The following is a 20,503-nucleotide window of genomic DNA, read 5'->3' as shown; positions in this document are numbered from 1 at the left end:
CTGCTCAGAACACAAGGGACACCAGGACTCCATTTCTCCAAAAACCTTTTTTTGGGAGCCGAGGAGACACAGGACACGGCGTCTGGCCTTAGTTAGCGGACCTACTATATGGGAAGCCAAGGCTCATCGAGTTAGGGAGCACTTATCTACAAAAGCGCAAAACGGTAGCCACGTGGACAGCCCACTGCTGTTTTCTGTTTTTACCAGATATTCCCCCAGCCCAAAGAGCCAAAACCCTCTCTCTCCGCCCTGCTCTGCTCCTAAGACAACACAGTCTGCTACTGCAGGGCCCCCCGGACTTGGCTCTGGCACCCATTCCAAGGTCATTTAGGATTGCCTTTCCACTGCTGGCCGGTTACTCGGTGGGGTCAGATTGTGCTGAGAACTCCAGTGGAAACCCAGCAGAGCCATTAGTGATTGTGTGTGTGTGTGTGTGTGCGTGTGTGTGTGTAAGGGTTTATGTGTGTTGTGTTTGGTTGACTCTTCAAATATCTCTTTCAATTTTGTTTGACTTGTCAGAACCGGAAGACCTGGATAAAAAGAACCCAGAAAATAAAATGGACGAAACAGGTAAATTTGTCCTGCTGACCAAGTCTTAAAACCTTTTACTGTGGCTTTGTTTATATTTGGGGAGAATCTTTCTGGAAGTCTGGTGCCTTCTGGAATCAGAGCAATGCACATGAACTGAGCATCCCTGTCCGTGGGACTGGGCCTTGGACGGTCACCAGAGGGCCCCTCCTACCTGCTCCGCACACGGGGGCGGGGGGGGGGGGGTCCCTGTGAGAGGCTCCGCCCTGTAAGCGGTGGAGCCCTGGGGACATGTGCCTGCCCTGGCCCTTCCCTGCCTGTGCTGGGGGAGGGACCTGGAGGACAGTGGGGTGAAACACTCTCATTTTACAGCTATGGAAACAGGAAACTCGTGAAGACTTTCTTTCCCAAAGACCTGTAGTAATTTTCATACAATAATTTGAAACCAGCCCAAGTTCTGGTGTCTGGTTGATATCCAGCTATAATCGTTAAAGGACAGGGGCCCAGTTTCTGTGATGATCTGTTGTGTTTTATCCATCTACTGCCCTCCTCCTCTAGTGAAAGTTTTTTTTTTCATTTTTTTTAAATTGAGGTATAGTAGATTTGCAATGTTGTGTTAGTTTCTGGTGTACAGCATAGTGATTCAGTTATACATATATATATATATATATATATATATTCTTTTTCATTATAGGTTATTACAAGCTATTGAATAGAGTTCCCTGTGCTGTGCAGTAGGACCTTGTCATTTATCTCTTTTATATACAGTAGTGTGTGTCTGCTGATCCCAGACTCCTAATGTGTCCCTCCTCTCCCTTTCCCCTTTGGTTTGTTTTCTCTGTGTTTTGTAAATAAGTCTGGTCATTCTTTCAGATTTCACATATAAGTGATATCATATGATATTTGTCTTTCTGACTGACTTCACTGATAATGGTGATCTCTAGGCCCATCCACGTTGCTTCATGGCATGAATTCCTTATTTTTTATGGCTGAGTAATATTCTATTTTTAGCATTATTATTTTTTTTTTTTTTACTGAAGTATAGTGAGTTTGCAATGTTGTGTCAATTTCTGGTGTACAGCATAATGCCTCAGTCATACATGAACGTACGTATGTCTGTTTTCATATTCTTTTTCACCATAAGTTACTACAAGATATTGGATATAGTTCCCTGTGCTGTACAGTATGAACTTATGTTTGACTGAGTAATATTCTATTTTATGTATATATTTACATATATATATATATATATACACACACACACACACCACAACCTCCTTCTCCACTCGTTGTTGGCAGACATTAGGGGGTTGCTTCTGTGAGACCCTAGTTTGGGGATGATGATGACATCACTGAGGAGGAGGAGGAGGGTTTACTGAGGAGCCAGTGTGCTCCAACCACTTTATGTGCATTGTCTTACTCAATCCTGACAGCCGCTCTTGGGGATATATTTATTCCCATTTCACAGATGGGGAGACTGAAATGCAGAGCAGTGACTTGGTCTTAGTAACACAGCTAATTAGATGGTAGCCTCAGACTTCAGACTGTGTTTCCATTGAACATTGCTTTGTGATCAAATGCAAGATGTTTGGTCGGAGTCAGGCCTTGCCCAATGTCATTTTATCCCAGACGTCTCCACCCCTCTCCCAGCAGTGGTGGGTGTTGGACATTTGCCCCAGCGGCCCTCGCAGCTGCTGCCTGCTGTCCTGCACGCTGTCCATCAGCCTGGGCACCTGCTGCCGTGAGAAATGTGGACCTGCTGTACCCAGACTTAGACTTGATAGAGAAAATAAACATGGTGCCTTACTGTGCGGCTGGTGATGTTAACACGTGGCTCATTTAGCTGAGTTACATCGTCCACACTGAGATGTAAACTTTATTAGAGGTTGTGTCAAAACAAAGTTGCATCGAGGGAGAGAATATTAATATGTCCCCATGGCTTGTTTTCCCCTGTTTAGGGACTTGCGTCTCATATTTTTAGTTTCCTTTGATTGGAACCCTTGTTGATCAGAACACCATTAAGCAAACACCATGCCTGCTGCACATTAACATTTTAGTCCATTTCTAGTACCAGGTAATTAGGCTCAAAGCTCCCCTGTTAATAATTTCTCATGTTCCACTCTTAAGAAAACATTTCCCCAGTGCCTGAAGGCAGAGGTGCGTGACTGTCTCCAGCCAAACCACCAAGGCTGCAAAGCTGGGGTCACTGGCATCACACCCGGCTGCCAGCAGTGTTTGATGATGGCAGTTTTCTGTACGAAATCACAGCACGAGGTTTTGGACAACACTGGAGAATGGGAGGAAACCCGACAGTATGGCTTTGCAGACAGGGCTGACTCGCTGTACACCGGGTGCTGAGACTGTGGTACTAGGAAGAAGACATCCCACTCCTCCTCGGTTATTAAACGTGTTCTGTGCAGCACAATGCTCGTCAGGCTCAGACGCCTCTGCCGGGCCGAGGGTGATCTAGCCTTTCCCGGGTTCTGAGCGTCTGCGGCCCGACAAGTCTGGGGATCCTAAAATACCTGTCAGCTACCTTGTTTCCTGGGGACCACCGCGCACACGGATTCCCTGGACATCATGGCCCCTGTTGCTTGTGTGCGGAGTGAAGAGCAAGCCGAGAGCCAGGAGTTCAGGTGCAGCCAGACGGGCTTGGGATGGGAGGGGACCCAGGCCAGCACTTCTACCAGCCAACTTGAGGCCGGGAGCGCCCTGGACCCAGATCGCCCCCCAACCCCCGACAACCCCAGCATTTTATTGAATTATCAACCAATCAAGCAAAAGGGCTAGGGTGGGGGATCGTGGGAATGGCGGGGAGAGGGGTGGTGGTTAGTTATGACTGGTGACTTTTAAAGCATTAGGGGCGTTTAGCTCTCAGAAGGTGTGGGGCGACCATCCATTTGCGCGTCTGCCTGGCCCGCGTCACCATGGCTGTCGTGGTCACCAGGTACTGCCTTTTGCAAGCAGCTGCTGTGTCTGCTGCCCTGTTCATATAGCAACACCTCACTTTTGCTCTGCCTTGTGATTCTAGTTTCATTTCAGAGCCACTAGCCTGCCTCAGCCTTACATGTGCTCTCTTTTTATTGTAAAAGCTCAAACTACTTCCACTTCCTCCCTTGACAGCAATTGATATCTGGCCATTTTTCACTGGATTCCTCCTGTGGCCTTTTGATGGGCAAGGAGACAGATCAAGAGTCTGACACCTTGTCCGGCTGGCCGGACCAAGCCTCCCGGCAGCATGACCAGGGCTCCTGGGGCCATCCTGGTCTCATTCAGTCTCCTGCTGCAAAAGCCAAAATACAGAGCGGTTGGCTTGCACCCAAAGTTGTCTAGTTAGCCATCCGCAGATGGGGGCGGGTGTGCCGTGAGGCGTAAAGAGGGGGAGGGGTGCAGGGTAAGAGTTTCCGGCGGAGCTATTGCTGTGGGATCTAGATATGAAAGCGGGAAGCGGGGGAAAGGAAATTTTGGCTCAGGGTCCTCGGGTGGGAATTTTGGACAGCACGATCGGGCCTCCCGCGTGGGCGCCAGCAGTCCTCTGGTGCTCAATGTGCTTCTAGGTGCCGGCATTGGCATCTCCAGTGGGTCTGGCATCGGGCCCTCTGGTTTCTTTCCGGGTTTGGGGTGTGGTCCCAGCAACCCCCTGGTGATCCCTGAGGTCCTGAGTGTCGGCCTTTGTTTCTCCGTCTCTGGGGATGTCTGGTTCTTTCATTCTCCGCTGGGTTGGAGGTTTGTTCCCTCCCTCTCCTGCGCTGATGGGTCTGGGCCCGAGTTCTCATTTGTTACGAGAGGGGCACTGGGCTCGGCAGCCGCCGGCCACCACAGTCCAGCATGCCGCCGGGGGTCCATCCAACCCCCTCGGGGGTTTTCATTAATAGATGTCCTTTCCGTCCATCCAGGACTGGGACTGGGCCCTGCCAAGGCTCATGTGTGATATTTCTCCAGAGCACATCCCCGGGGGCGCCTGTATGCAGGAGGCCTCGAACTTCCTGGCCTGCAGCTCGTACTCTGATGACAGGCGGGTGACCCAGGTCCAGCACTGGGAATGCCTGGACTTGAACCCATCTGATGGGGGCTGCGCCAAGTATTGTGAGGTGGGCGTGATCCCCGGCACGCATGTCCCAGTCAGATGATTGTAATTTTTAATTGGAGAATAACCTCAGTCTGAATCCCTGGGAATAGCCAATTGTTTCCTGTGTCAAAATTATATTGAAATAGTCCAGGCCTGACATCAAGGCAGCCAGTAAGCCCTGGTGGGATATTTAGACTGGCCCCCGGGGGACGGGGGTGACCGCCCCGTTTCCTGGCAGTCTCTGATCAGTGGCTGTGACGAGATCAAGGCAGCTGGCCCCGTATATTGTGGGCCTCGAGGAACGGGCGCCGGGTCGCAGGGCTCGCCACGTGAGGGCTATGGCAGGGGTGTCCCCAGGGCAGACGAGGACTTCTTCCTCTGAGCCATCCAGGGGACGGCCTCGGGGACTAACTGGCCCTCCTGCTGCCCATTTTTTGCTAGCTTCTCGGGGCACCGGGCTGCCCAGTGACCAGGTGTTTGGCAGATGGGGCGGGGTGTTTTTGGCCTGACAGTGGGGTCAGGCATGGTTTTCTGCCTGTATCTTGGCGCCGACTAGAGCATTCATTTTTCCAGTGCCCACCTTGCCCAGGGCCCTTTTGGTTGGGGACCTCTGGGCCTAGGACCACATTGGCCGGCCATGGTGGCTGTTAGGGCCTCCACGAGGGCCATGTCGTCAGGATGGATCTCATTCGCAATCTGAATTTTGTCAGTTAGGCCCCCCTTTGTTTGCCCTCGATAAGTCAAGGTGCTGGGAATGGGTTTGATGGTGCTGGTAACTGGGCTCCTCTGTGAGACTCTTTTGGGCCCCTGGGTCGGAGGTGACCTGGTCCCCCGCCTTTTGCAGCCTATCCAGGAAGGTCGAATAGTCCTCCTTGGGGGCTTGCAGGACCTTGGCCAGCCTCCCGGGGACCTGCCTGGGGCCAGCGCTCCATGGCCTCAGTAACCCCGTCCTGATAACGTCGGCGAAGAGCTGCACTGGGGAGGGGGTGCCCACGCTGGTCATTTTCCCTCCCTCACTTGGCTGCCGTCTATTGTTGAGCATTGGTCGGACTGGTAACCCATCGCTCAATTCGCTCTTGGATCAGGCTGGTGGCCATCGCCATTTGTACCAGGTTGAGAACGCCCCTGAGCAGGTGCCTTAGATCCTGGCCAGTGGGGTTGTGGCATCTATGATGCCCAGGAGGCCTTGTACACACCCTGGGCTGCCTGGGCCATATATCTTTATGGTCTTCAGCTCTGTTATCGGCCTGGGTGTTCCAAGTACTTGCGGTGGGAGGCCCTGGGCATCTTGGGTAACTGGAAAGGCCTGAGTGGCAAGGGCCTTCCGGAAGGAACTGGGGTTACTATTCCAAATATCCCCATCCCACTTCTCCGGATCTGTGTCTCTGAGGCTCGGGGAGGGGCTCCCTGGGTTCCCTCCTTTTGTGTGGAGCCACGGGCAGGGTGGCCTTGGTGTTTGCCTCTTCCCACACGGTCTTGGCCTGAGGCACTAGTGGGAGGTCTTTATGCCTTCTCTTGTTTTTAAGCATTTGGGTTGTTCTCTGCCAATTGGAGGGTTCCAGGGCACCCTCACTGGGGAACCACCCCATTTTATTTAATTTTTTCATCCAGGACTCAGTTGTCCCCTTTGCATAATTTCCATATCCCGAGCGGTCTTTGTCGGCTATCACGTCTTCCAACAAACCCCGTGTACGGTATGCCCCGCTAGACTGGGGTTTGGATTGAGTTTTTCCCGTGGTAAATTAAAGAAAGTGCCTTAATTCCTCAGACTGGTCGGGAGGGGAGTCGGGAGGGGAGTCCGGGGCCTGTGGATGGGGCTCTGGCCTCAGATCCTGGGGTGGGCTGCCAGGGGGTCTGACGCATGACGGCTGGGGCTGCTGTGAGTGCAGGATGGCTCAGGCTTTTCCCCACAGCACCGGTAACAGCACAGCCACTGCTCTCCCGGCAGCAAAATTAACAGGATGAGTGTAACAGGCTGCTGGCCGCCGGGCAGCCGCCGGGAAGCCACGTTTACAGTATTTAGGATCCATTTCAGTTGCATTGGTTGCACTGTAGTTTGTGCAACCCCATAAGTTGGTCAAACTGTAACTGGCTATTGTCTGGACACCGAGGGTGTCAGGACTAACCTGGCGCCACCGCAGGCAAGCCCAGTAGACCAAGGCCGGAGCTACCAGACAGCTGCGGAAGGAGGGAGGCAACAGGCCATCCCCGTAAAGCCCGGGAAAAAGCCCAAGATCCCAGATGCCGGAAGGTGCTCCTCACCGGGGCGCCGCTCGTCAGGCTCAGACGCCTCTGCCGGGCGGTCAGGCCCTTCCCGGGCTCCGAGTGTCTCCGGCCCGACAAGTCTGGGATCCTAAAAAACCTGTTAGGTACCTTGTTTCCTGAGGCCCACCGCGCACACGGATTCCCTGGACATCATGGCCCCTGTTGCTTGTGTGCGGAGTGAAGAGCAAGCCGAGAGCCAGGAGTTCAGGTGCAGCCAGACGGGCTTGGGATGGGAGGGGACCCAGGCCAGCACTTCTACCAGCCAACTTGAGGCCGGGAGCGCCCTGGACCCAGATCGCCCCCCAGCCCCCGACAACCCCGGCATTTTATTGAATTATCAACCAATCAAGCAAAAGGGCTAGGGTGGGGGGTCGTGGGGATGGGGGAGAGGGGGTAGTGGTTAGTTATGACTGGTGACCTTTAAAGCATTAGGGGCGTTTAGCGCTCAGAAGGTGTGGGGCGACCGTCCATTTGCGCGTCTGCCTGGCCCGCGTCACCATGGCTGTCATGGTCACCAGGTGCTGCCTTTTGCGAGCAGCTGCTGTGTCTGCTGCCCTGTTCCTACGCGACGCCTCACCTTTGCTCTGCCTTGTGATTCTAGCTTCATTTTGGAGCCACTAGGCTGCCTCAGCCTTACACAACCCAGACTCCGCTCCTAGATTTGAGTCCTGAGCCAGTTTAAATGTCAGCAGTAAGCATCCCTTTGTTCTGCAAGATCTCTCCTTCTTGAGTGAAACCACCGCAGACCTGGGGGGAACGTGTTTGACTTGAAGATTTTCCGTGGGGTGACCTGGAGGGGCAGCTGCGCGGGCTCCTCGGGCCCGGCTGGGGAATCGGGCAGACTCACCGGGAGTGGTGGGCTCCTCGGCTCAACAAACGTGTGACGGAGCATTTTGCAAAGCTTACAGACCGTGTATCTGGCCGAGGACAGTAAACCCAGATCACAATCTCACAGGTGGCAGGCTGCATGAAATCTGAATTCGATTAGAACATAACCGTCACCGTTTACCCAGCATCAGTGGTTTCCATGTGCTCAGCTCTCTGTTCGAATCACAGCACCAGCGCCCCAGTCCCCTGCCTGCCCATGCTGGGACTCCCAGTGATCAGTCAGACATCACCAACGTTGGTGTTTCTGGGCGATGGGGGAGCCAAACCCCAGGACAAAAGCCCCCCGAGGCTCCTGGGGGAGCACAGCCCAGGCGGGACCTGAGCTTCTTCCCTTCTTGTCTGTGTCCCTGCCCGCTGCCATCAGGTGGCATCAGGTGTGCTGGCAGTGCTCACCAAGCTAACTTTGTCTTTCTCCCCAGGGAGCACCCAGGGCTATGAAGGCGTGGGAGAAGGTGAGGAGAAGATCTCCAGGAAGCCAGGCAGCGTGTTGAAGACCCTGGACCCCATCCTCATCACCATCATCGCCATGAGTGCCCTGGGTGTCCTCCTGGGCGCCGTGTGTGGGGTTGTGCTGTACTGCGCCTGCTGGCACAACGGGATGTCGGAGAGAAACTTGTCCGCCCTGGAGAACTATAACTTTGAACTCGTGGACGGCGTGAAGTTGAAAAAAGACAAACTGAATTCACAGAGCACGTACTCGGAGGCGTAAGGGCAGAGGGAGGTGACAAGGTGCGTGGGGAGCGGAGGACGAGCTGGGGCATGCGGGGCGGCTGGTCTCTCACTGCTCAGGCTGGGAAGCGCGTTGATGACGCCAAGCCAGATTTTCTCAGGAGCTGCAATGCGTTTGGCTGACAGACATGAACGACTTCGCCGTGTTCACAATCGGAATCATGACCAGTCAGCCTCTTTCTGTGGGTTTCATTTGAATAATCAAATGCTGGTGTGGAGACCAAGGATGATGGACTTAATCGTTCATTTTTGACTCCCCCTCCCCCTTTTCCCTTCTCTCTCCTCTTCTGGATTCTTCTCGGAAACTGTGCAAAATCCAAGATGCTGGCACCAAGTGTATTCAGTGGGGCCCTTTGGATGGACATGCTACCCGTAGCCCAGTGCCCAGAGTGTATCCGAAAAAGCGCATTTCAGTGCATCCTGAAATTGTCCTTGTGTGGAAGTGCCCGCGTCGTGCGCAAGCCGAGGAGGAGTGCGATGTCTTCTTTCCTAGTGCCGCAGCCTCAGCACGCAGTGTACAGCGTGTCAGCTCTGTCTACGAAGCAATACCGTCGGGTTTCCTCCTCATTCTCCAGTGTTGTCTGGAACCTCGTGCTGTGAACTCCGTGCAGAAAACTGTGCTGTCACCAAACACCGCTGGCAACTGGGTGTGATGCCAACGACCCCCAATGAAAAGCCCTTGGCACTGGCTAGTCTGCGTCCTCTCAAGTGCCTTTTCGTTTGTGCCGCTTCTCATTGTGTTCCATGAACCCGCCCTGTCTCCCACTGTTGAAAGCCCTCCCCTTTCATCAAACCCTGGCGGCCCCCTGACTGAGAAGAAAGTATATTTTAGTGTCAGATGCCAGCCTCCGGGAAGGCAAGGGCTCCGAAGATTTGGCAACGTGGCTTACTTGTTCTGGCTTTTTCCGTAGTTCAATTTCTTGTCTCTTGACCCTTTTGTATAAAGCTGCAATATTCTCTCTTACTGTTCTTTCATATGGAATGTATTTTCAAATGTAATCTCACTCTCTCCCTCCCCTCTCTCTCTCTCTCTCTCTCTGTATTTTTTCTCTCTTAGGATTTAAGCATTTGCCATTATCCAGAAAAGAAACTTGCAGCTTTAACCTGCTGGGAATGGCAAACAATTTTACTAGACTTTATGTTTGAAAATAAATAAGGGAAATTCCTAACTTTGCCCTCCAAAGTCTAACTTTGGTTTTCTCGTTAACTGGTTAAAGCAGCAGTATCTTTTTTCCTTAAGCCATCTGTCGGTCTATTTCAATCAAAATGATCTTTGATAGGAATGTCTGCATTTAATAGAAAGTGATACACTGAAGGAAGAAATAATACTAATTGGCTCTCAAGTGAGACCTAAAGGAATAAAATTCTCCCCAAATCCAAAAATATGAGATTTTTCCATCCAAATACACAAAAGTGACCCATGAGAATCTTCTTGTTTTGATATTGAGTCAGACAAGGGAAGTGGAAGAAAGAACAGTTAATTTAAGAATGCAACTATAAATCCTGGTGCCTGGGAATGAATTATTTTAAGATAAGAGAGGGGAAGAAAATGAGTAAAGTCAAAATGATGTTTTTAAAAATCCATTCAACAGCATCCCTGAAAAAAACATTGACTTGAACGAGTGCGTCTAGAAACTTCCAACGGCTGACAAAGAAAAAGCCTGCCTTGGGGCTGGCAAGACCTCAGCCTCCAACGGCACCCACCGAGAAGTAAATATCTTATCAGGCAGCATTGAATTCACCCAAAGAAGTGCTGGTCGTTTTCCATGCATTTGTGTCCTGCTGTGTTGTATGTAAGAGCTCAGCTCTTCCTGCCTTCCTGCACAGCAATAGGACTCAGTCAGATAAGTTAGTGGGAGTCCCATTTGCATCATGGAGGGAAAGTCCATTCATCCTGGTTTAATTGGATTGAGAATGCCTTTTGTTTCCAGGAAAGTATTGATCGCTATGAAAGAATAGAGTCTCATCCCAGAGGCATCCATTCAGCCGTTATAATCATACCAAGACAAAAGTAAGACTTGATTTTTTTTTTAAGGCCACAGACCTAAAGTTGTCCTCAGCCAAGGAAAAATGATACTGCAACTTTAAATTTTAAAGTATCTTGCACTGATAAATATATTTAAAAATTATATGTTTATAAAGTTATTAATTTGTAAAGGCAGTGTTACAAAATGTTCAGTTTATATTGTTTTAGATTGTTTCGTAATTTTAAAAGGTGTAAAATAACATATTTTTTCTTTATTGAAATCTATAAAACTTTCTGTAGTAAAATGTTTTCATTTTACTGTTATATTATTGCTTCATGTTTTGTACCATCATAAAATTTTGTGCAAATTTTTTTTACAGAAATTTTTATTTTCTATGACGATACGACACTTGTAAATTGTTGTTTCAAAATGAACAGCGAAGCCTTAACTTTAAATGACATTTGTATTCTCAGACACTGAGTTGCATTAAAAAAAAAAAACACATAGAACTGAACTGTAACTTAAATTCCAAACTATGACTACTACATTCCAAAGAAACAGTTGAATTAAACATTTTCATAAAATATCCCAAACCTGATGGCTTTTATTATATTAGCTTTTTTATTGTTAAAGAAATTGGTATTATTCCAGCATCAAATAACTTTCAAGATTTTTTTTAAAGTTCTCTTTTAAAAATAACATCCTAATAAGGAGAGAAGATTAAGAAGACATTTCCTGACAGTGAACTATCAACCCAAATTGGACACTTGTCAAGATAAGGCACAATGAATTTGGCCTTATACATGGAAATTTTTCAACTCTAAGTCTTGTGTCAAACATTTCCATATTCCACTTGGTAAAGTTTTCTTTAATGAAATTCCCAAATATCTGTTGGTAAGTTTTTTTCTCATAGAAAATAGGTAATAAATCTGACAATGTTTATTCCAGCACCCTTGCTAAATTTAGTTGCAGGGAAAAGTTGAGCATAGCATTGCTATTAGCTTCCTAAATCTTAGGAAAAAATTGATTCCATCTGGAACCAAAATAATAGTAGTGGTAATAATAATACTAGTAGTAAAAGACTAGATAGAGAATTGTGGAGCCAAAGCCCGCTCCTTAGGAGAGCAGGGCAGGCCCTGGAGAAAGCTGTTACCACACAACTGGCTGCCCCCATCCCATCGCCCACAGGCCAGCCGGCCTCCCCTTAGCTTCCTCTGACTGAAGGAAAACTTAATTCTGAAGCACAGGGACTCCGGGAGGGGCCAGCTGCTCAGCACAGCTCTTCCCGCTGAATCAATATTCCTGCTTTTCTCTAGACACTGACACCTTTAGCATCTTTCAAGATTTAACCAAGAAGAGGACGTTTTTCCCTCCTCAGTGGCTGTTTCGGTTCCTCTGCTGAGCGAAAAGAAGCAGAGATACAGTGAGAACTGGGTCATCACTACACCAAATTTAAATTTTATTTCTGTTCATGGGAGTTTCCAAAAACCAACACGACTTCCGAGGAGTCTCTCAGAATTAGTCCCAAGATACTTTCCGAAGAACACTGAGGACCAGAGATTAATGTTTTGTGCTTCATTGTTTGAGAAGACCTTAAACAGAAATGCTTTTCAACCATTTCTTATCCCAAGTGAGCTGCTAAGCTAGGCTCTTTCTCCCTTGGTTTAATGAGCTGAATCACTGTACAATACTTCTCGAAGTCAGGAATTAAATATGTCATGAGGATTGAAACATTTAACTTAAGACATGAAAATTACATATTGTTCCATCTCCTGCCTTCCTTGCTAACATATTAATTGCCCCTTGGGCTGGACTGCACTTTATCTTTGTGCAAATCAAATGGCTTTTGTAACATTCCAGAATGTTTCTGCTTCCCAAAGGTAATTAGAGCTGCTGTGTTGCATTAGAAAACAGTGTTGCATTAGAAACCAGTTCCACCAAGAATTAGCTCCATTTCCCCAAACTCTGTCCACTGGGGGGTCTTCAGCATCTTCTCAGCTCGGGGCTGGGGAAGCCGGAAGGAAGGGAGCCTCAAACCGAATAGAACTTGGCACCAAGAAGCCCGCAAGACCAGGATGCTCACTGACTTCTGTTGTTGTTGTTGTTCTTAAGAAACCTTGCAGGATGACTCAGATAAGAGCATCATATTATCACACACCTGTCAATTCTTGGCAATAAAGTTCCCACGAACCAACTCTATCATTTTAGGAGAGAAGGCATAAACCATCAGAATCTTCTAGAATGATGATGCTACACTTGTGCATGCTGCAAGCACTGGCTATTTCCACAGCAGCTCTGTGAGCCATGTTTTGTCATTATTCCACTTTATAAGTGAGGACTCCAGAGTTTAGGTCGGTTGAGAGGTGAGTTCAGGATGTATCTGGTCTCACCTCCCCCACCATCCCTCCTACCCAGCCATAAGCCGGCCTGTTTTTTTTTTTTTTTCCATCTGGGGACATGAGTTGAATGAAAAAAAAAAAACAAACAAAAAAGCTTATACATTAGAATGGAGCAACAGATGAGTTAACATGTGGTTGTCAGCTTATCCGTATTACGTTAACTACGTGCATTCTGCAAATCATAGAAGATACAGTTAGGGATGAAAGGAGAAATTAAGGATTCAAAGAGCTCTTCATGGTTATATTTCTTGACAGTCACCTACTCTGTCTTCCTTCCTGTGTTAGGGCCACTCCACAGCTTCACAGAAAACCCAAGTACGGATGTACTGAGGACTTGAGCCCAGGAGACAGCCTCTCGGGTAGCCCTGGGACTGTTCCAAAGAGGTAAGGGAGGAGCCAAGATACACAGGAGTTTTGCAAAAACAAAACAGGTAGTTGAACATCAAAAGATTTCTGCTAATTAAAGAAAGAACAAACATCTCAAGTTAACGAATTTGGCACTTTTGTATGTAAGGGAAGATGCAAGAGTCTGGGCTCACTGAAATCCTCCCTTTGATCTGCACCTTCGCTGCCCAGAGCCTGTATTCTGCTCTTCTCCATCCTGAGTCCCCTCAGGGGGCGCAGCTGGGGGAGGCTGGGGCTGCTGACGGCCAGTGTCGTTTGTTTACTGATACGGCAGGGGACATTTTTCATCCACACTTACGACAACTCTGGGTCACGTATTGTTACCATCATCGTCCCCGTTTACAAAGTATGACCCTGGGCACAGAGAGGTTAAGGAACTAGACCAAGATGGCGGGGGGGACCAGTGGAGGCAGGATTCCGAGACAGCAGTCTGCCTGCAGGGTCCTGTGCTGTGGCCCCCTGTCCCCCTATGCCATTCCAAACCGGAGATCCCTCCTCACTCTTCTGCTGACTTTCCAGATCCCGAAGTAAAAAATCCTCCCCTTTTTTGGCACTGAGCACATCAGCATTCTTTGTCTTGTCCCAACCCAACTAATCCGCTCTCTAAGGCGAGGCATAGTCTTGGGTCTCTGATTAACATCTTTTGTTTGCCCCTCCCATTGCCTTTCTTGGGACGAACCTTTCTCACCTAATTCCTGCTCTCTCTGAGCAAGGTAGGCTTCCTCTGCTCCAAAGCCCAGGTCAGCCAACAGCTACCAAGACACAAAGGAAGGGATGTCCCCTCGCCCATAACTGCAACCAGAGCATCACCCACCTCAATCTGAATATAGGCATTTTGATTAAAACTAACACAAAGCCATGTTATCCATTATTTTCGACCTGAAAATGTGCCATCCCCTAGTTTATTACAAAAGGATTAGACCTCTACCAGTGTTTTCCACCATGAGGAAAGAGATCAAAACACAAAGGCGGTAGCCACTTGACCAGATTCATCCAGACCTGTAGTGGCCAAGGTAGGCGTGAAACACAGCCCCTTCTAGAGAGACCTGACACCTGAAATTCACCCCTGTTGGTTTTAATCTCCTGGTGCACGTCTCCCTGTCTGAGCAACAAAGCTACTCTCTTTCTGTGCAGCTCCTGGAGCTGCTAGTGAGACTCAGAATGGAGTGGGGAACAAAATTTCAGAAGATGCCAGGAGAAAATTCAGGGATTCTGGCATATTAAACCATGGAGAGGTGATCATCCAAGTTCCTGGCCTCCTTAGAGGCTCACACCCCATTAGCTCCTAGAGAAATGGTATCAGAATATGACGCAGTCTCAGTGGTACTGAGATTTGTCATTTCCTCATAAGTAACAATGGGTTTTTTTTAATTGATTAGGTGCCAAAGCGTCTGCATGCTATTCTAACACCTAAGGATAAAATACATTCGTGGGTTGAGTGCTCTGGGGAAAGCTCTGGAGTGTGCAGTCACCATGCGCACTGCAGGGCGGGGTCTCTGGATGGTGCCACAGGCGTTTCCACTCCCTGGTACAGAGAGCCTCAGAAAACCAGCCGGGGGGGTCTCACCCCAAACACGAAGGAAGGAGGAACAAAACGTTGTAGAGGTAACTCGGTAACTGAAATTCCTGGGCTGATTGAGGAAGACAAAGAGGAGAGAAGAGCCCTTCACCAAAAGTCTTTGGTGGAATCTTAGTTACTTAAGACACTTTCGGAAAAAGGAGTCTGTGGACTATTGTTTTCGGGAAATGCTATATACAACTACCTTCCTCTTGAAGAATCACAGCTGCTTTCACTGTTTACAACAGCCAAGACATGGAAGCCACCTACATGTCCCTCAACAGACAACTGGATAAAGTTGTGGTGTGAATACACACACACACACACACACACACACACAGATGGAGTACTGCTGAGTCATAAAAAAGAATGAAATCATGCCATTTTCAGAAACATGTATGGACCTAGAGATTATCATACTTGGTGAAGTAAGTCACACAAAGAAAGACAAACATATGATATTGCTTATATGTAGAATCTTAAAAAACAATTATACAAATGAACTTAATTGCAAAACAGACTTATGGTTACCAGAGGGGAAGAGAGGGAGGAATCAATCAGGAGTTTGGGATTAACAGACACAAATTACTCTATATAAAAGAGATAAACAAGGTCCTACTGTAGAGCACAGGGAGCTAGACTCAGTATCTCGTAACAACCTACAAAGCAAAAGAACATCTGTGTAACTGATCACTGTGCTGCGCCAGAAACTAACACAGTGTATAAATCAACTACACTTCAATTTTTTAAAAAATCACAGCTGCTTTGATACACTAACAACACTTTAATCTTTTGCTGAGAATGCCCCACACTTATTTACTCCTGGAAAATATTTTGTGTGCAAGGCTTTGACAACGTCCCCATTCTGAGAAGCGGTGAGAGAGAGAGAGAGAGAGACTGAGAAATAGATCTGGTTGCATGAACACAAGACAGGAACATGAGGCCAACTTATGGTTGGAAATGTTGCCCCAAGATGTGAAGTGGTCCTTGGATCCTTTGTCCTAGGTGAGCAAATGAAGGACTGAGGAAACCTAAAAGAATGATTGATAAAGAGGACAGAGACATACAGGGACCTTGGAGAAGAACTCTCGATCAGAATTTACAGCATGTTTCCCATTCTCTTCTCTCAACAAATTCTTCATGCTAATGAGCCTGGAATTATCTCCCACGATCCTTCCCGTGCTTCATCACCCTTGATTACCTCTGGTGTGAGCTCGCAGCCTCAGGTTAAGTGATGCAGACAGCCCCTCCCTCTTCCCTGACTGTGACAGTGTATCATAATTGAGCCATTTCTGCCTCTCAGGTCCCCCTAAGTGCTCTCCAGAGTGCAGTGCACCCTCTGTACATTAATCCACTAGTTAAATATGGATGGCAAGCCTCTCCCTTCATATTTACTTTGTTGCTCCATTACTGCTATGTACAGGGTGATTATTTGTTTCTGTCTTGCCAGCCTGTTTAATCAGGACCCAGTCCACCTTTCCCACGTTTAACCTTCTTGCCCAATCACAGCGGGAGGGGGTTTGGGAGAGTATTCTGACATCATCTCTGAAATGATTCTCTACGCAAGGTGTATGTGCTTTTGTAGCCAGCAGGGGTCAGAAAGGCATTTCTCTTGGGGTCAACTGGTTGGTAGTAAGAAAGGAAAGCCCTGGAGGTGTGGTCTTAGGTTGAACATCTCCCTCTGAACCCTGTCTCCTAAGTGAAGCCTAAGAGAGAACTCGGCCAACCAGGCAGCTTCTGTGTGTTTTATGGAAGGTTGGTCCTGGAGCTCTTACAACACATCAACTTGCTAGGACAGCGGCCATCCTGTCCCCAGGAGGACTGTGGCATGGCAGAAAGTGTTCCTGCCAAAAATAGAGGCCCAGATGCCATCCCTGGTCTTGACAGTCTATTGCATGCTCGTGTGCAACTGCCCCATTGAGTCACGTGGAAGGATTAAGTGATCAGTGAATGGGATGCATCTTTGAAAATTTGCTCTGCTGCTAAAGGAAGCTGTGTGATGACATAGAAATGTACAGATCCTCCTTGAAGGCAAGCCGATCCTTCTGCTGTCATTGGAATGGGCTCGGGGCAGTCTTCAACACTTGGGTCCCAGACTAGAAGCTATGACCATCCCCAGCAGAAAGGCCATGGTCGCCTTGGGCATGTGGGAATGTGGGGAGGGAGGAGTGAGTAATGTTTACACACATTTGTGTTCCTATCAAAAGAAAAATGTTTAAATGTCCATTGACAGAGGACTGGATAAAGAAAATATGGTATACACACACACACAAACACACAGTGGAATACTACTCAGCCATAAAAAAGAATTAAACCATGCCATTTGCAGCAACATGGATGGACCCAAGTGAAGTAAGTCAGACAAAAAGATAAATATATGAGATCACTTATATGTGGAACCTTTAAAAAAATGATACAAATGAACTTATTTACAAAACAGAAATAGACTCACAGACATAGAAAACAAACTCATGGTTACCAAATGGGAAGGGGTAGGTGGATAAACTGAGAGTTTGGGATTAGCAGATACAAACTATTGTATATGAAATAGATAAAAAACAAGGACCTACTGTAGAGCATGGGGAACTATGCTCAATATCTTGTAATAACCTATAATGAAAAAGTATGTGTGTATGACTGAAATACCATGTGTACACCAGAGACTAACACAACGTTGTACGTCAACGAAAGAAAGAAAGAAAGAAAGAAAGAAAGAAAGAAAGAAAGAAAGAAAGAAAGAAAGAAAGAAAGAGGAAAGAAAGATGTTAAACAGAAGTGCTCTGGGCTGTTTCCAAGCAGTGACTTGGAAAGTCTCTGTCTCTCCACCCCCATATCTGGTAGAACCGAGGCGAGCAAGAAGCGAATCTTCCAGAAAGTCACTATCTGATTTTCAATAAGAGTGCCTTGCAGTTTGGAGACGTTGGGAAACAGAGGTATGAGGCTAAGTACACGGTTTCCCCAGTGGGCGCTGACGAGGCAAACAGTCCTCTGCACAGGGAGACTGAGTACAGAACCAGGGCTGACGTTTCCAGCTGTGTTCTGACATTCCTCGAAAACTCCATATTCTGTCGCACTGCCCTGGTTTTCGTTTTTTGAATAATAATCTATATTTTTATTTTGTTGTTGGGAGGTAATTAAGTGTATTTATTTATTATTTAATTTTTTTTAATGGAGGTCCTGGGTTCAATCCCCATGCATGGTAGGCATGCACTCTGAGCGGCACCCTCCCCCTGCCGTGCTTTTTGCAAACAAAGGGGATACTCTCTCTCCTCCTGCTTCCTCCTCCTCACCTGCTTGCCTGGGAACTTCCTACTCAGTTCTGGAGTGGCCACTCAAATTTCCCACTTACCATAAACCTTCCTGGTTCCCACCAGTGAGAGCACACCACCGTCTCAGTACCCCCAGCACTTGGCACAGATTCTCTTTCTAGTGGCATCATGTTAGACAATAAAAGCAAGCTCATTCCAGGTCAACAGGAGGAATTTAATGCAATAAACTAGTTACAAAGGTGTTGAGAGACTTGTGAAGCCCAAGAGGGGACTGAGAGGTGATGCAGATTTTAATTACCCTGGACAGTTGCTGGTATCTGCCTGGGCTGGAGGAACAAACGGTAAAAGGAGCTGTTATCAGGGCCCAGAGGCCAAGGGTTCCTGGCCAGGTCAGGTCCATGGGAGTTGGCCTCCCTGGGGCTCCACCCAAAGCAGAGAGAGACTGGCACGGTCACCCCAGCCATCCTCTGTCTCCTGCTAGTGCTGTAACCGAGCAGGACTCTGTTGTCACCAGGGACCACACAGTATTTGTAACTGCTTCACTGTGTAATCATTTAAACGGTTTTCTCCTGCTTTTGCCGACCAGGATTGGGCTGGTGAGGAGAGGGGACTCGGGTGATCTGCCCACCGCCCAATTCATCTTGCTCCCGACACCACCCACCTCGGAGACAGCAGTTGGGTGTTTTGTGCATCTTGTTCATAACTCGCCCCAACTGTGCATGTCTGCAGTTATTTTTAGCCTTTTGGTTTCCTCCTATTCTGTTGTTCCCACCTGTGCAAACAGCGCAGCAAGAGGTCCCAGGCCTCAGCCTGCTTTAAAGGCCAGAAGCATTTATCAGCCTGACTTTAAAATGCACAAAAGTGCTCTCTAGAGCTGTTTTCCACGGACCCCTTTCCCAAGCACCTCTGTTCTAGGCACAAGAATATTAGACTCCCAAAGCTGGTGGTGAACATCAAACCCTGCAGGACAAAGGGGACCGCGGCCTCTGTGGAAACAGGCACAGCCTCGCAGCGCGTCCTTACGCTTCGCAGCGCGTCCTTACGCTGCACGCGATCTCCACGGAAATCAGCGCCTCCCCTGAGCTGCCGTCAAAGCCCGACCTGCTCTCCCCTCAGGTGCTCGGTCTTGCAGGCTTTAGCCCACTGGGACCTCCTTTGCTGGGTAAAGAAATAAACCTGCCTTTTCTACTTCACCCAAACTCTCAGTCTTAATTCAGTCCCACTGCCTTAAATGTGGCCCAAAGCCAGCTGGTCAGGGAGCCCGGGAAATGCAACCTTCCGGGGAATGTCTAAGCTCGGATCTCAGAGCAGAGAAGCAAATGACCAGCTCGAACGCTCTGCTCCCTCAGTAGATGGTAAAACTCATTTTTGGTACCTGGAGCACAGGAAAGCTACTACACAAATCTGCTGAGCAGAGCACTGACTTCAAGTGAGACCTGTTTCCTTTGTAGTCTTGTCAAAGGCTCTTACGCCTTTTTAGAAAAAGAATACCAATCTTCTCAGTCCACCTTAAGCCAGTTTCTTTCTCGCCATCAAACTGAAGAGTCCTCTCTTTTTTTCCTTTCCCCTTAACTATGGTCTGTCTTTGTTGGCTTTTCACATCCCCACATTCCCAGCGTTCCAAGGGGATGACAGGATGCTGCTGGTAATCTGGTTTGAAATTTGCATTGAGTTCAGGCCTCTGTTCCCTGGGGCCCTGCTCTGGAGGCCAGTCAGGCTAAGAAAGAAGCTGCTTTTGCTATCAGACACTTTTTAAGTCTTCATTACCAATCCACCAGTGCAGCACATAATGAGGTCTTGTAGTAGCAGATAGGGAATTCATTTCTCAGCCAAGTGGCGGAACTTGTAAGTGCCAGATCTGGACCATTATCTATAATTACTTCAGGGGTATTCCACAAAGATAATCTTCTTTGCAGGGTAAGAAAAAAGGCAGGTCTTGCTGTCAGTTTTACAGATTAAGCCCAGGCCAAAGTAAGATCAGCTGGCGTTGCTACCCAAGAGGGGGTGTTTCTCTCCCCCAGGACGAAGTCGTTTGCCCTCTGCTTTGGCCAGGAAGCCACTGACTGTGACATGCTGGTCTCTGAGATTCTGGGTTCTTTGCTACTTGCCGGCTTTTCTATGCAAGATCTCTGTCCATGAGCATCTGTTTCAGTCATGACATGCTTCAGAAACTGCTTATAAATCAGCCAAGCGCCTGGCTCCTCACACAAATACAGGGAAAGGAAAGACCAGTGACTCCAAGGACACAAATTCTGGAAAACTCAATGAGCAAAAAATGTTGCTTGAGGCAGGGGGTGAGAAGGTAGCAGAGATGTGCTGGAACCCACCGGTGCAGACCCCTTGAGACCCAAATATGTATGTCTCTTCCCAACTCCATGTTCAGGGACCCATACTGGTAGCTTGAAACTGACCGGAGTGGGAATATT

The 20,503-nt window shown here is 48.2% G+C and overlaps 1 protein-coding gene across 7 annotated transcripts in view; it reads left to right on the top strand.

Annotated features, from left to right (window-relative positions):
• The window catches only part of NRP1 (neuropilin 1), a 146,911-nt gene extending 127,641 nt beyond the window's left edge, over window positions 1-19,270 (top strand). For 5 of the 7 annotated variants that reach the window (XM_072955458.1, XM_072955462.1, XM_072955461.1 and 2 more), the window contains 2 exons: window positions 520-570; window positions 8,170-11,032. In XM_072955458.1, the coding sequence (XP_072811559.1) occupies window positions 520-570; window positions 8,170-8,459 (341 nt within the window). In that variant the 3' untranslated portion in view covers window positions 8,460-11,032. Of the gene's footprint in view, window positions 1-519; window positions 571-8,169; window positions 11,033-18,992 lie in introns of those variants that run through there. The other 2 variants (XM_072955459.1, XM_072955463.1) reach the window with 2 other exon arrangements.
• The last annotated feature ends 1,233 nt before the right edge of the window (window positions 19,271-20,503 follow it).

This window comes from Vicugna pacos, chromosome 35 (genome assembly GCF_048564905.1).
Source record: "Vicugna pacos chromosome 35, VicPac4, whole genome shotgun sequence".
In the NCBI taxonomy this organism is placed as follows: domain Eukaryota; kingdom Metazoa; phylum Chordata; class Mammalia; order Artiodactyla; family Camelidae; genus Vicugna; species Vicugna pacos.
The sequence above is the reverse complement of the archived record's forward strand: the minus strand, read 5'-3'. Positions and strand labels throughout refer to the sequence as shown.